The sequence below is a fragment of the Aphelocoma coerulescens genome, chromosome 21, assembly GCF_041296385.1.
Source record: "Aphelocoma coerulescens isolate FSJ_1873_10779 chromosome 21, UR_Acoe_1.0, whole genome shotgun sequence".
Classification (NCBI taxonomy): Eukaryota; Metazoa; Chordata; class Aves; order Passeriformes; family Corvidae; genus Aphelocoma; species Aphelocoma coerulescens.
Genome location: NC_091034.1, coordinates 8,629,018 through 8,644,817, shown reverse-complemented (window position 1 = coordinate 8,644,817; position 15,800 = coordinate 8,629,018). Strand labels below are relative to the sequence as shown.

The 15,800-nt window shown below is 41.7% G+C and overlaps 1 protein-coding gene across 7 annotated transcripts in view; it reads right to left on the bottom strand.

Moving 5' to 3' along the window:
• KIF1B (kinesin family member 1B) overlaps positions 1–15,800 on the bottom strand; it is an 83,085-nt gene that overhangs the window by 26,538 nt on the left and 40,747 nt on the right. For 3 of the 7 annotated variants that reach the window (XM_069035151.1, XM_069035152.1, XM_069035153.1), the window contains 5 exons: positions 6,635–6,728; positions 5,717–5,865; positions 5,287–5,465; positions 4,153–4,290; positions 3,186–3,434 (listed from right to left, as the gene is read on the bottom strand). In XM_069035151.1, the coding sequence (XP_068891252.1) occupies positions 3,186–3,434; positions 4,153–4,290; positions 5,287–5,465; positions 5,717–5,865; positions 6,635–6,728 (809 nt within the window). Of the gene's footprint in view, positions 1–3,185; positions 3,435–4,152; positions 4,291–5,286; positions 5,466–5,716; positions 5,866–6,634; positions 6,729–9,918; positions 14,870–15,800 lie in introns of those variants that run through there. The other 4 variants (XM_069035154.1, XM_069035155.1, XM_069035157.1 and 1 more) reach the window with 2 other exon arrangements.

The window sequence follows — 15,800 nt, the reverse complement described above, 5'->3', positions numbered from 1 at the left end:
CTTTGATGTGTACGGTAGGAGTCTCACTAACTGTCAGGCATTGCAGAAGCCTTCCCCCTTCAAAGCCAAACTAATGGAGAGTGAAAGCATCACCTGCATGAAAAATAAAAATATATGTTTATTTGCAGGGCAAGAGTTCTGAAGCTGCTGTTCAACATGTGACAGCCAAAGCATCCAGCTGGATTAACCACTACCACTACTACCATCCCAAGGAAAAAAAATGTGTTTCTCTTCTTCCTTAATTTGCTTCCATCCAGTCACCTTCTTCACCGGAATCATTTTAACTTAGAGAAAGTAAAGCACATAATGCAAAAAGTTTTAAGCTTCCTGCTTGCTGATGAAAATGCCACACCTTCTGTAGAGTGGAGAGCAACTGCACATGTGCTGCACCAAAACAGAGCTGGGTTATGCAGCAACACTGCTGCCAGTGCCATTCCATCTGCTTCATCATGAGACAGTGCCAAGTTAGGAGTGGATGAAATCTTAAGGTTATCCTCCTCCTCTTCCCACATCCGTGAGGACTCCCACTCCCCAAACAGCCCCTAAGTGTCCCCCTGCACTTAGTCCAGCAGACTGAAAGAGGGGAGCTGGATTAGCAGAAAGATTGGTGAGGTAAAATGGCATACTCACAACAAAACTAGAAATTAAATTTAACAAACACAATTTTTTAAAAAACTAAAACAAAACCAACAGAACTCAGAATGATGGCAGATATTTTTAAAGTAAACACATTAGGATTTAAATAAAATAGCCCATAGTCCTCTCCCACCTCCCTTAAAAACAAAGCAAATGCTTGATGTGTCACACCATTAAATAGAATCAGCCTTAAAGAAACCCAGCATGCCAGAAGAGATGGCTAAAGGGACCAGCTCTTTTTTCTTTTCTTTAAAAGTTACAAATAAAAGACAGTCATAGCACAGAGAGAGAAAAGAGAATAACTGTGATGGCCAGGGAGTTGGATAACTACATGATCCATTTCTCCTCCTCCTCTCCTTCATGACCTGCACTTGTTATTGCTGACAACCCCCCCAAAAATACTAAAAATTGTTTTATTTGTCCTTCACATTCTATAGCACATCAACCAGCACACAGTTGGAAGTGATAAGGAATTTTGGTTTTGTTATAAATTGAAAGCTACCTTGTGCTCAAGACAATATCTACGTAGACGGACATACCCCTGGTTCTTGTAATTCACTGTTCAAAAGCAGAATTCTCACACTGGAAGACACAGAGGACTCAAAATAGTTCCAACTCAGTGGTGCTGGACATTCTAACAGCTCCTGCTGAGAGAATGGTTCCAACCAGTGGTGCTGGACATTCTAACAGCTTCTTCTGACAGAATGGGCACAACAGAAGAACAGGAACAGAAACAATAGAAACGAACAACTGAGAAAAAGTCACTCAGCTCTCTAGCCTCATAATAGGAACTAAGTTTCATTCCTCAAGTTGAGTCACAGCTCTGTACATGCAGCTCACACCATTCAGGCCAGTGCCCAAAGTGCTGCAGCTTCACATGTCCATCCACAGAGACAGAGCTCAGAATTCTCCACAAAACAGGGAATGGGAAGCAAGCTGTGTGACTGCCAGGAAGCACAAGTGTTTTCATTACGCACTGTATCTGCTCAGCTTGTGCTGTGCTTCCTGAGGCGTTTGTGAGTGAGGATGAATAGCTCAGCTCTTTCCCAAGCTCAGGGGAATGGCACTCCAGGGGCCCCAGCTGCGGCTGCCAGCGCCAGCACACGGAGCAGCCCTGCGCTCGAAGGAGCTGACAGCCAGCCCAAAGCAGCACAGATGGCTTTCCCAAACTGCCTCCCCACCCAAATCAGATAATCAGATTTGGTAAAACATGTTATCAGGCACTGCACATAAGGGCACAAATTCAGAGGTCACAGAGGACTAATGCAATTTCTTGCAACTTTAGTAATTTTTGTTTCAAAAACTGACCAAGGAAGTTCCAAGTTTCACTACAGACAAAGCCTGAGGTTAGACAAACACACTACACTGAACTCAAAGCTCGAAAAAAACAGCAAACTCAATCCCTCCTTTTCATAAATAACGCAAACAAGTGTCCTGCATTTGATGAAACTGCATAAAGATCCCACCATCCCGACCATGAAGTCTTTCCTGCTTACACTCACAGAGAAGGATAAAGCCAAGCTCTGGTCCCTTTTCCTTTGTTCCTCCCTTCTGCTGGCCACAAAGCCTTTTTTTTTGTACCATGCCTGTGGCAAGCACCTCCCTGCCTTAACGAGGATGTTGGCTTACAGGGTAAGCAAGGAAGCACAAAAGCATATCTGGGGGAGTGGGAAGCAGCAGAGAGAGAAGCCAAGCCACTAAATAAAAATGGTTTTGTTTCTTGTAATGAGAAACATGTTTTAGCAAGACTACTAATGAAGAAACAGTGCAAAGAACTACATTTCTTTAATGTAACTTGCTGTCCTTAAGGGTCTATACCACAGACTGAGGTCTGATAATGCCCTAATGCTTTCTATTCTGGAAAACTCAATAATACTCTAAAATACATCAAGCAAACTTGTTTCAGAAATTCAAGCACACTGCCTGGGGAAAGTGCTGATAAACATAGCCAGGGAATTTCATAGTTGATGACCTTTCACTGTGTAATACTGGTTACAGAGAGTCAAGCATAATCTGAGAAGCCAAATCACCTCAGAGATTAATCTTTTCCTCATCCAGAAGGAACCATTCTTCTTTCTCCTCATGCCATCTTTTCACATGCAGATGATGTTAAATTAAAAAAAAAAAAAAGATTTCTGGGTTTGGACTGAAGGACTTTCCACCATAGTCAGATTCTCTTCCACGGAAGAAAATGACACACTACAATTCTATCTTAGTGACCCTGCAACGGCTAAATAGGGAATTCTATAAATAATGTTTAAATACTGTACACAAACCCCCATTCATTCCAAGTTGTGACAGTTATCTAAAGATAGATTTACTCACACTGTCACATCTAAGGGTTATTTTCTCAATTATTACTTAGGTCTTCATGGCCCCAGACACAGGAATTTAAAACAACGTTGAACTACACTCATTCTCTGGCAATGCCAATTTATAGACATGGATATTTTGGCTAGACTGACCATCTATGTAGCACGAGGCAAAGCCATTGCAGTCTGCAGCAAGAGCTGGTCCCTTTTGGCCATTCTCAGAGTAACCTCACCAACCTTCCCACTAAAATGAACCAAGGGGATCGGTCGTAAAACGGGTCGCGCCCATCATTGAAGAGGTCTGATCCCTCCTCAGTTCCAACGTCGGAGCCAGTGTCATCCACAAAGGCCTCATCATCAAAGTCCTCCATCTCATCCTGCTGCTCATCAGCCAGTTCAGTGATGTCGGAGTCGGCCGTGGAGAAAGTGGGGGAGGGCGTGCGATCGGCCAGGCGCTCGTTCACGCAGCCATGGAATATGGGGGAGCTGCACATCAGTGAACGGACACCGATTAACAGGGTCAGCGCACACACGAACCTTCATTTAACAGTTCTTTGTTGCCATCAGCACAGAGACCACCTGAACAACGAGCAAAGGCTTCAAACCACCTGGACTGCAATGAAATGTGAGGGAAGGGATTGCCAACAAAGTCAGGGGAAAGAGTGTCCTTGAACGGAGCAGGAACCAAATGAAAGAGGAATAGAAACATGGCTGAGCATAAGGATCTTGAGAGCACATCCATTTAACAGAGCTACAGTTCTTATTTCCAACACAGCAGTTCTGCAAATAAAAATATTGTAAAGGTGTGGCTGACAGCAGGAAACATTAAAGAATCCCATCAGACACTTCCCTAGGATATGACCAAACTATTTGAACCACACATATGAGAGACTCTGGACCACTTTTCCAGTGTTCTTTATATTCTCACAGCTCTGCTCCAGTGACTTTAGATAGAACTTTGCTGGTTATATTATTTTAAAATAAATTTATAACTCACTAAAGGTTCACTCAAAGCAGATTCTACTAGTTGACACCTGAACTGGTAATATTCTAAAGAGCATTTTCTACTCTTAACTGTATTTAAAGTCTGTTCCAAATCCCTGAAAGACAAAACACAGCTGCCACAGAGGCAACATGGTTTATTCAACCATTCCACGTTCAGCCAGAGCTGCAAATGAAGCAGCAGGGAGGTGCTGTCCCGTACCTTCCCACGAGCTTGAACCAGTGGAAGCGGTCGTAGAAGGGGTCACTGCCTGTCATGGTGCTCTCGGGCTCCTCCTGGGTGCTGGAGGCCACTTCCCCGGCCCGGTCGTACATCTCACGCATCAGCTCCAGCCTCTGCCTGCACAGGAGAAAGCAGGAATAACAATCTTAAGAGAGAGTGAATAAAAAAGGCAGAACACAAAGTGAGGTGTTCACCTCACTGGCTTCACCCGGACCAAATTACACCTAAGAACAGAGGAGGCTGTACCCTAAATTTGGCGCTTCACTAATTCCCCAAAATGTTAGAGATTCTGGGAAAAATCTGGTCGGCTAAGCCCTCTGAGCACAAGGCAAGGTCACTGCAGAAGCTTACATAAATCTTAGATTTCAATCCAACTTCTAAATATTCTTCTTCCACATCTAATTCTGGCAGAGTTTTTGCTTCTTTTTTTACATCAGACCATGCTGCTGAGTAATTTCAGCAGTTCTTTGCTCCACTCCAGAAATGTTGGCATTTTGATTCAAAAGTAAACCGATTCCATTATAAACTTTAATTATTCATTTATTTTATTGAAGAAAACAAGTGTTTCACACTGCAAGATCCTTTGTCTGGAAGCTATTAGTAGGAAAAAAGTCATTCTGTCAGTATTACAAAATGGGGAAAAGAAATGTCATTTACATGTGATGAAAATAATTCAGATTGCAGTCAGAATTTGTGAGAGAATTTGTGTAGCTTCCATAGAAATAGAATCGCCTTTATTTAAGATTTTTATTATAAATTATGTCCTATACTGCCAGGTTATATAAGGCAAGTGGCAAGGAAATTATTACAGTGAAAGGACTGAAAAAAGAAGTAATGCCGAGAGATGAGCTATGATGAGTCTTACTAGATTCAAAAGATATAGTCTAACCTCGAACTACAAAAATTAAATGTGAAGGTGAGGTGAGAACCTGGAGAAAAGTGCACTCGTTCAAAGAATCTGGAAAGCTGATATTTAGAACATCCCACACTGTCTAGAAAGTTTGGAAGGACACAGAGAAAAAACAAACACAGATAAGGAACAGCAAGGGAGGAAATTTTTCAGTAAAGTTCCTTGGACACGGGGAATTTTATTCTCTAATACTGTTTACATACTTGAGTTTTTCTAAGGACCAGTAATGTGTTGCTCCGTTCTTCAGATCCTGCACTTCCACAGCCACCACTGTGCGGGGGAAAGGCCGGCAGTCCCGGCTCTTCTCCGGCTCCGCGGGCAAAAGCTCCGGAGGCAGTGGGGAGTACAGGGTGTCCGTGAGCAGGACAAACTGGAACTGCACCTGCATGGAAAACAGACATTACTTTGGTCTTGAGAAGCCAGATGTTGGCATGGGATGTTCACTCAGACAGAAGTCAGAATCAAAGACCCACAATTTTCTGAATCCTTTTACAGCCCAAATTAATAAGCAAGAGACATACAACTTTAAAGACTAAAGTAACTGAGAGCATTTGCAGCAGGATTATACAATCAAAACTGATGGGTCAGAAATTCAAAAGTAAAAAATTCAAAAGCAGCTCTGCACGTCCCTACCTTTTTCTTTAACTCTACACTGATTGCATTGGCTTCTTTCAGATATACTGCATTTCCCCAGAGCTGGTCCCTCAGTGAAGTGAACTGGTGGAATTTCCACTTCCTGAAAGCCCACTGGGCGAGTTCGTATTCATGGCGTGTCCAGGGCACTGAGAAGAGCAAAGAAACAGAGAAATAAAGCAATGTGGCTTCTTCTCAAAACCATCACATGCAGTATCCAATATTCGTGCTGACTGCGCCATCAAGTTCTCAAAACATTTTCTGGAAGAACAGAAAACAAAACCCTACACTTCCATTATTTGCTGTCAAAAAACTGGACTCAAACTTCCTCAACATTAGCAGTGGAGATGAATGATCATGTAAAGGAGATTTGGAATAGAGGAAACAAATTCTTTTCTACTCCTATTATTTTAAGTTATTTGGCAACTATTAAAGCCAAATGCTGAAAGAGTAGAATGAGAGCAAGTAAAATGGGAATAATAAATTATCTACTGTCCAGAAATGGAGTTACACAGACATGTCACAGCACTCTAAGAATTCCTATCAAGGAGGAAAGAGAAACTTCAAAATCAAAACAAGGAAACAAAGGCAACAGTGTTATTTTGTTTTAAGACATCTGAGCTCTGTTAGTGCCAGGAAGAGAGAGATTCCTTCAAATTCAAGGCCACCAAATTAAATCTTGGGGTAAAACTAATCTAGTTTGTGCATCAGTTGTATTTGGAGACATATATCTACTGTTCGTGTGGAATGTACTCTGTAAATGGGTATTTGAAATCTCGATGCTTAGAGGATTACAGATCAAGAACTTACAGTGTTTTGCAGCTTTCCAAAGAGTTTTCTATCTATTACAAGGGATGGTACAGCAGCTGTTCTTTAGGCTTGGCTATATCTAAATTACTTTTTTTGCTTCAAACTCACCTTCTTCTTCCTCCTCCTCCTCCTCTGTTGTTTCAGCTGCCAAAGACCGTGTCTCTACCTGCTTCTGGAGGGCCTGTAGTTTACTCTCATAGTCCTGTGGGGAGAGAGGAGACACTGTGTAGGAGGACAGACAGGAGCCAGGAGGAAGCTGAGAGAGACCAACAGCTCAGATGGAGTGACAGACACAGATCAAATCCACACAGACACTTCCAGGAGTGCTCACAGGTCACTCAGACACGAACATCTGCTTTAGTGCAATCTCCCCTTGAAAACTGAAGACAGAGGCCAATACAATTAAGATAGAAGAGGTGGTTTCCAAAATCACCAGATTTACATGCTCACAGTGTCTTGAAGAGGGAAAGGTTTAGGATGTTGTTTTGGTGGGGTTTTTGCTAAAGACAGGAAGAAGGGGATTTTATTTGGAAGCTGCTTGCTGCTTTCAGAGAGGTAGGAAAGAGGCAGAAATAGAGAAAAATGCAAAAATAAATTTGAAATGGGAGGATTATTCACCTTCATTTTCTCAAACAGAAGGATTAACAGCACCACTGATTTGCCCTTTTATACAAAAAAAAAAAAATGAATTTCAGATATTAGTGGGGGGAAGCACTTTGTTTTCAATTAGATTTTCCCCTTGGCATGTAAGTACCACTCTCTCACATGTGTATTTAATACATCAGGAGATAAAATACCACCACTGCCGTGGCAGAGAAGTCTGTGCAGTGGCTTCCCCACGAGGAACACTTCAGCAATAGCTTCTGGTACAAGAGTATTTTGTTCCTGTTCAGCCTTATCATGCCTTGAAATAAATGCTACTAAAACCTAATGAGCCTTTTATTATTTGCTGGTAAAACAGATACAAATTAGAACAGACTCTGTGACAGTGATCTTGGTCTGAAAGCCTATCCCACTAGTGTATTTTATTTTTTTAAGATAAACCTTTAGCATATATTATACAAATTAAACTGGTTTCTCAAGATTTTTATACAAGAGTTACAACAACAATTCACTAAGAGTGGTGCTGAGCACTTAAGGAGAATTCTTGCAGCCTCTCATCTTGTATTCCAACCTTCTCTCTTCCACAGTTCCAAATCCTAAAATTCTTCTCCAATGCCCAGTTTGCAACAATACGTTATTAAGTCCAAGAGCTACAGGATAAAAGCTTCACATTTTCCTCCCATCCCACTCAAGCATCCCACCTAAAGAGCTGCATCACTTGGTTTTGTACACTTAACCACAACATGATCGTGTCAAATTTAAATCAGCTTCAGTCAGAAAGGCTTTAGACTCTATTCTGAAAGGAGATACACCTCCAGAACACTCCTTTAGGCTCGTAAGTAATATTTTCTGAACGTAGCATTAACAAACAGTAGCTGTGTCCTTAGAAAGCACAGGATTTTCAACACCATGAATTCAAAGCAAACTGAACTCCAAGACAAATGGCCTTCCCATGATGGCTGCGTTTTAATTTTCCAATTTCCTCTTGAATATTTTATTTGGCTAAAATGCTCCTTCTTCATTTGTTTCTGCTCCATTCACCGTAAGTTGGCTACTTACTTAACACAGCAAGTAACCTCAGCCCAGCAGCATAAGAACAGCAAACAAAACAAATATATATCCTTTCTTTTGATATTCATTCTGAAATTCTTAAAGCGTCACCAAAATTCTATTCTATAGACTTTGTGAGAAGTATCAGACTTATCCACCCTTCTGAAACACCCAGCATACTCCTGAAATTTTTTTAACATAAAGGCACTTTCTCTGATCTTTTCCCCCCATTCCATGCAGATAGTGCTACTACACTTGAAACCAAGGTAAAACTGGTCAGATGCAAAGTGACACGAATAAGCTTCTCTCACTTGCAAGGAAAGGCAAAATAATTTCTTTGCCTGTAGTCTGAAGTCAATAATGTCATTTTGAGCAGCTAGATCGTAGAAATGTAAAGCTCTTCAAGTAGTGTTTTAATAGAACCTTTTCAGATTCTTTTGCAGAAACTGAAAAGCTACAGAGAGAAGGGCCAAAAATCAGGAGCATTCCACTGCAAAAATTCAACATGAAAAAAACAGGCGCATTAAATTAAATTCACAAAGACCTGCTTCTTGTCTTCCCTACTGTCAGACTTGTGAGCCAAGTATCTTCTGTACATTTAAATACTGAGACACATAAATGCTTAACATAAGCAGACACTGTTTATTAACTCCACACCAACAAATATTATTTTAAAAACAAGCTAAAATAATTGAAGTTTGCTTTCCCATAATGAAAAAAAGAGCTACTATTTCCCTAAGCAGGACTCAGGTTGTCTCTTGGCAATCAGTACCGGGTAGTATTTTAAAATAATTGGCACTGAGCAAGAGCTGAGGCTGAATTTTGGGTGGCTTCACCCAGAAGCTGCACTGACTGCAAGGGGTTGGTTGCTCTACGGAGAGACTGGTCAGCTGTCCAGGCCAGCTTTTCCAGGTCTGACTGGTGAGAGCACACACACAATTGTTAGTACCAATTAAAGGTGCCTCAACTGCTAGAAAAGGTAAAAACTGTACCTAGAAGCTGCCCCGGGGTCCCTGCCCGGATGTTGTTGTACAGCTTCAGGATGGTTGGTTTCACAAGCTCCATCAATGTGGAAGAAGGGAATGCAAAGTTTATTTTGCCCAGGGGCATGGAAATATCTAAAGCCACAACAACCACAGATTTGGAGGGGTTGGGGGAGGGTGGGGGAGGGGGCAAAGAAGGAAAAGACCCCAATCAACCAACAAACCTACACTCCTACACACTCAGACTCGACAAAGCTTTTAAGACCAGACTGGACCAGTTAAAGCAGAACACTGCACCACAGCAACTGAGACGTGATGTCTGCCAAGGTACTGCTGTGTGTGACTCTCCCCTGTATTTGAGGTGCACAGGAAAGTCCTTTTCTTTTGCCTTCAATGAGCAAATAAATGGAGAACAGCCACCTCTGTGTTTTCTTCCAGAATTTAGATAAACAGCCCACAAGATGGTACAATGGGACAGCACTGAAGAGGGGAATGGCTTATAGCTCCTTGTGCTATAAAAAGCTCTTATTTTCTTTTATATTGAATTTAAATAAGCTGTCTGAGAGTAGACACAAATCTGCTTTGCTGCTTTCCACATAACAGCAGAAACACCAGGGTGGATAAACTTACAAGAATCAGATTGAGGAACAATTAAAAAAACCTTTTTAATTCTGCTGGAACAATCCCAACCCCAAAATAAATAAAAGCAGGACAAGCCTGCAGTCAAGTTTCATTTCCATTTCACTGAGACAAGTCTGACACTTACAAGAGTATTTCATAGTTTATTGAAAGAGCACTTGTTACAATACAAACCAGTTCTGCTTTTCACAAGGCAGAGAGACTTGCTCTTAAGACAGTCCAAAACAATAGACAGATCTGAAAATCCCATTTAATTCAAAGGCAGCTCACTGCTTTCTTTACAGTACAAACCGTTACACAGCATAGATTTCTCATGTGGCAGCTCCTGAAGAGATTCAATGGGAAGTATCCAAGAAAAATTTCAACATATAAAAAAACAAATTTCAACATATAAAGGACACAGTGAGGGAGATACTGAAACTATGCTGAATGTACTGATAAAAATAGCATCCTCTAATTTGACAGAACCCTAAATTCAGATTACTTGAGGAAGGATGTTGGCGTCAATCTGAGTGAGGAGCATTAGTGATGTGCATTTGACCCCACCCCCCAAAACCAGTGTCCCAGTGAGTCCTACAGGACCTTTGAGAAGCCATCATGAAGGCACAGGTGGATCCAAGCCAGCTGTCAAAGCACAGCACAGCAGCACTTGGCAAAGGCAACTGAACTTAGTAAAAGAGCACTTCCACCATGGATGCCACATTTCCATTAACCTGAAAGCCTTTTCACACAGACATCTATGGAAGCAGCTGTCTCACTGTTCATTAACTCCATTAAGAGAGGATTTGAAGAGTTGTGTGTACTTCTGAATAGTGCAAGGAAATCCACAGTTCTCACACTGCTTCCCTTATCAGATGAAGCACTGCACTGCAATTATTATCAAATTCTTAAATATCCTCCTAAAAATCAGGAAAAAAGCTGCTTCCTTGAAGCAGACTGGACTCCATTCTGACATTGACTGTCCTTTTTCTGTTCTGTCAAATCATACAGCAGAATAGGCAGGGTTGTTCTTCTAGTGCTGTACTAAAACTGGGGTAAGACAGACTGATGGCAACCTATTACTCACCAGCACCACCCAGGCATTTAGAGAGTTCTTCTCAGAGTTTTAAGCTGACGGAATTTGCACAAACATTTTAGTGTTTATCATTAAGATATCAAGTAGCAGGAGTTTTAGTCTCATGTCAATACATGTAGTTCCACAGACATCAGAATTACTCCATGCTCAATCACGTGGTGATTTCATACAGGCAGCCACAACCCTCCAAAACACAGGACATGAGATGGAATTAACTTCAGTCTTCTCCCACGACCTATCCCATGCAGACTAACCCTGTTTGGCTCACGTATTCCTATGGAATTGAGAGGGTTTTCCCAAGCACGCATTTTTAACAGAGTCCAAGCCTTTTTGAGGATATATAAGAACTCATTATGCTTGACATGCACAAAACTGAAGTGCAATGCACTACTGAAACAGGATTCTAAAATAAAGATAACAGCAAAACATTACTTGCAGCCCAAAATTTTGCAATTCAGACTCAAGCTCGAAGAAACTGTTGCTCATCTACAAGCCTCCTCCTCTTTAAGAATCAAGACATTTTTGGAAATGATACTTTATTTCCTTTGTTCAAGTAGGCCACAGCATGAGACAAATGCAAGTTACAAAGCCAGATCTGGACACAAAATTAAACCTGCCATAAAGTAAAACTCCCAAGTAATCAGACCAGTTTGTTCTTTTAGGAGCTGGAGGACTGACTTTGTATCTCCTACAGCAGAGGCCACTATCCCATCAGTGATACATGAGACGACAACTAAGAGCTGACACTTGATTAATTGATATGTAAATGGTGCGTGTGTTGCAACAGCACCTACAACATGCCCAGCAGAGGCAGGGGAAAAGTAGGATAGGACAAAAAAAGATATGGAAAATAAGGTTAAGGTACTTGCCACTCACCTACAGCTATGCTGAGCCACACACAAGTAACAATTACCAGTAGGGCTTATATTTTATAAAAAAATAAGCAACCTCAAGTAAATTCAGGATACTTGTGCAAAACAGCACAAATACACTGCAAAGTGCACCTACCTTACCAAATGTGGTACAGTGGCCAATTTTGTTTTTAAAATTTTATTCAAGTTAAATTTAAAAGCAAAATAAGTCCTCAAATATTTCTATTGGCTTGCAGTTAAGGCCACAGATTTTCAAAAGTAAGAGCAACTTTGTCTTGCACTTTTGGAAACTCAGAAAAAAACCCTGTGTCTTTAAGACTGGGACTCTCCAACTGAGACAACACCCCAAAGCCTATTCCTTAATCACTAGTTTTTCAGTAATTTGCTTGAAACAATCAGAAGCAGGAATTGCAAGCCTTTGTGTTACAGCAAATCGCCTGCAAGTACAAACCCCTTCAGAGCAAAATAGATATTAAAGATTTTAACTTGCATTTTGAGTGTGAGGAGAAGGAAAATGAATCTTATTTTCTCCTCAAGGCAACCTTCTCCTTTATTAAATGAGTCTTGAATTCAAGTTTAATCCAAGACCAGAGGCACTAACATGAGGTATCACATTAAGATGAAACAGTTCAATTCTCCCATCTCACAGGAGAATTCAGCCAATACCAAGTAGTGATTTATAAATCTTCCTAAGAATAACTATTTCAAGAACATCTCCCAGACTCACGCCCGAGAAAGATGAAAACATAAAAGAAATTAGCTTTTTGAGTGCACCAGAGTGTTGAAAAATCCTAGTTCCTTTCCACAATCTCAGTATAATAATTAAAAACTATTATATTTAGAGATACAATGGGAATTAGAAAAAGCTTATTTCCAAAGAATTGCTTCAGCATTATATATATATTCTGACATAAAATTCCATTCAGGCTGGCTTAACTGTCACAGCAATTTCATACCAATAATTATGAACTTAAGCAGAAGAAGAGACATCTACTCAGGGAGTGTGACCCAATAGCTCTTCTTAATTTCTTTATAAAAAAGCGACACATACCTTGTCAGCCGACAACTTTTGGTTTATAGATTATTATTATTATTATTATTATTGCTATTAAAAATTGAGTTAAGAGTGGAAAACATTGTTCTGAAGAACCAGATCCATTTAAAAACAGATGGTCAGTTTCCTTATTGCTAAGAAAAAGGTCACAAGAAACATTCAATGCTAGAAACTAAATTCCTCTTTTGATTGTCTACATAAAACACAGGAGGAAGGTAGCACTTGGTAAGTTCCAGACAATATTTTCAGCATTAGAAAAATACTTCAAGACACACACACACACACAAAAAACTTGGTAAATGAGCTAGTGGGAAGTTCTCCCCTCCACCTCCCTCCCTCCAAGTCTTCTAGTCTATGAAAAAAAGTTCTTACAATTTTTCAGAATATTCTTCCAAGGGATGCTGTTAAAACTGCAAGGAAAGTCACATGCAAAGTGCCCGGGCCGCAGGGCCGGTACCTGGTGTTTGTGTGTCGGGCCTCCAAAGCAAACCCGAGCCCCAGGCAAGGCCAATCCTGGCTGCTCCTGAGCCATCAGCCAGGACTGCCCCGTGCCCTCCTCGCCCAGCCTGCCCTGGGCACTGCTCATACTGTGGTTTCTCTGCCCGCTTTGAGGTTGGGAGCTGAGAACTGGCGCCTCATGCGCGGGGGCGTCACAAACTGGTTGTGGTGGTTGGGCCGGTCCGTCTGTTTTGGGGGGGTGCCCTCGGCGCTGCCGCGGCCGTAGGGCTGGCGGTGCTGGTGGATGTGGCGCTTCTGCTGGAAGCTCTGCAGCTCGGGGTTCTGCTGCGCGCCCGGCGAGTGCAGCGACTCCGACGAGCCCGACGCCTGGCGCCGCAGGCTTTTCTGGGAGCCGCTATTGAGGGAATTGCTCCTCCAGCGCAGCTGGGGCGCCGGCTGCTGCTGGCTGCTGGGCTGCGGCGGCGTGCCCAACTGCTGCCTGTTAATTTGGATATTATCTTGACTCCTCTGCGGGCCATAAAGATTCCATAGCTGCTGCGCATCCTTAGAAGCAGCTTTGCTTTCTTTCTCTTTGCCTTCATCTTTGTTCTTATCATCTTCTTTTGGAATTCTAACCTCAATAACTTCATCCTCGGTGATAATGATATGGGTGCCTGGACTCCACGAGTTCCTGTGTTTGGGATTGCTTTTGAAAGGAAACCGGGGTTTGCGATTTTCAGGTGGAATGAACCGGTGAGGCATATTCTGTCGACGAAGCTGTTTTGCTATTTCCTGCTGCTGAAGATTTTTAAATCGAATCTGTTCTTGCCTCATCCAACGTAAACGCCCACGTCGGAAAGCTGGATCACCTGCCATTAACTGAGACACGCGCTCCTCCTTAGCAAGATCATCATTCTCGCTTCTCTTTGCCTCATCTGTGGGCTTCTTATCCACATCCACTGCACTGGCAGAGTTTGGAGACTTAGCATTAGCTACAGTTGACTGAGCTTTGTCTGGAGACCCTATCAGGGGTAAAACCTTCTCCATTTTTAGCATTTTATTTCTGAGAACTTTGATCTCTTCATCCTTCATGTTGTTCTGCTTCTTCACTTCTTGCAAAATATCTTCCAATTTGTCTATATGCACCTTTAGGTCATCCACATCAGTTATTCCTTTACCATTGGCCATTACATCTTCAATCTTTTCATCTCCAACTCCTACTGTATCCCAGACATCACGAGCGACAGCTCGCCATGATTCACGCTCGTTTGGGTCTTTTTTCCCATACATGGCACAAAGCTCTTTCATTTTAACAATGGCCAGAGCCTCAATCTCCTGCCTACTGTGCCTGAAGTCATTGAGTGCTACCTCATAGCATATCTCCTTCACAGCCTGAATCTTTAGGTCTGAGATGGTGACCCATTTGGAGTCTTTGCTAAGGCGTCGGCGCTGGGGTATCTGGTACATTTTAATAGGTTCTCGTTTCTTCCCACTGCTGGGGAGGCCACACTTTTTTACAATGGTTTGGAGCTTGCTGGGGGGCAGCTTCTCTCTCAGGGAAGTGATCAGTCTCCAACTCTCCTCACACGATCTCTTGTCCGAATCATCCCCACTATCAGAGTCTGCATCCTTTGGAAAAACAAAAATCAAGAAGTGGCCCCAAAATAACCAAAATTAAAATTGTAAGAAAATGGAAAAGCTAAACAAGAAGTAGCAGGCAAAGAAAACTAAATCAAAAATCAAAATAGAACAAGTGATAAGGAAGTCCCTGAAGACTGAGTGTTAGGGCATTAAAATGTATCTTCAAGAGTCATGGACTGTCAAAATTGAAGCTCTTCACTAAATAAAAATTAACATTATATTTAAAAGTCTTGTCATCTCAAAATAGCTGATAATCTAAACTCTTCCCTCCCAAACCCTTCCAAAATCTTTAAAAAGACCAACTAAAACCAAGTTCCTGATTTTAAATCTTAAAACCAAGTGTAAACTGCACTTCACACATGCTACAAAGACATGCAAATCCCCGCCACACACATTTGCCTTGGTGACTGCTGTTGCTTCTTTCAGCAAATCCTCCCCAGGAAGGTGAGCACAACAGCCATCATAGAAGATGTCATGAGCAGCCAGAGTAAGTCGGGTTAACACTGGTTAGTAACGTTGCACGTGGTTACAGGGATGCTCAAGTTTAGAATCCACTTCACTACAATAGCAGCCAGAGAAGTGTTAGACGATAAGAAAAAATGAAACAGAAGCAGCCGAAAGGTTCAATGTTAAAAGGACTGTAAGTGCCACTATGACAGATGAAGACAGTGGTTCATACTCCAAGACTTGCTACAAGCTAAAAGGATATCCAGAATCAGAGTTTCAGAGGTGGGTTGTGGTTTGTTTGGTTGTTTTTTTTTTTTCCATTTGGCACCTTGTTGCTTAGTTTAAAGAAAAAACCCCATTATCAGTCTTGTCTGTCCGAAGAATGAGTTTCAGCAGAACGCAGAGTAATGACTTTCTGGTTTTATACGAATTCTCTGGCTTTAATACGAATTCTCTATTTGATATCCTTGAT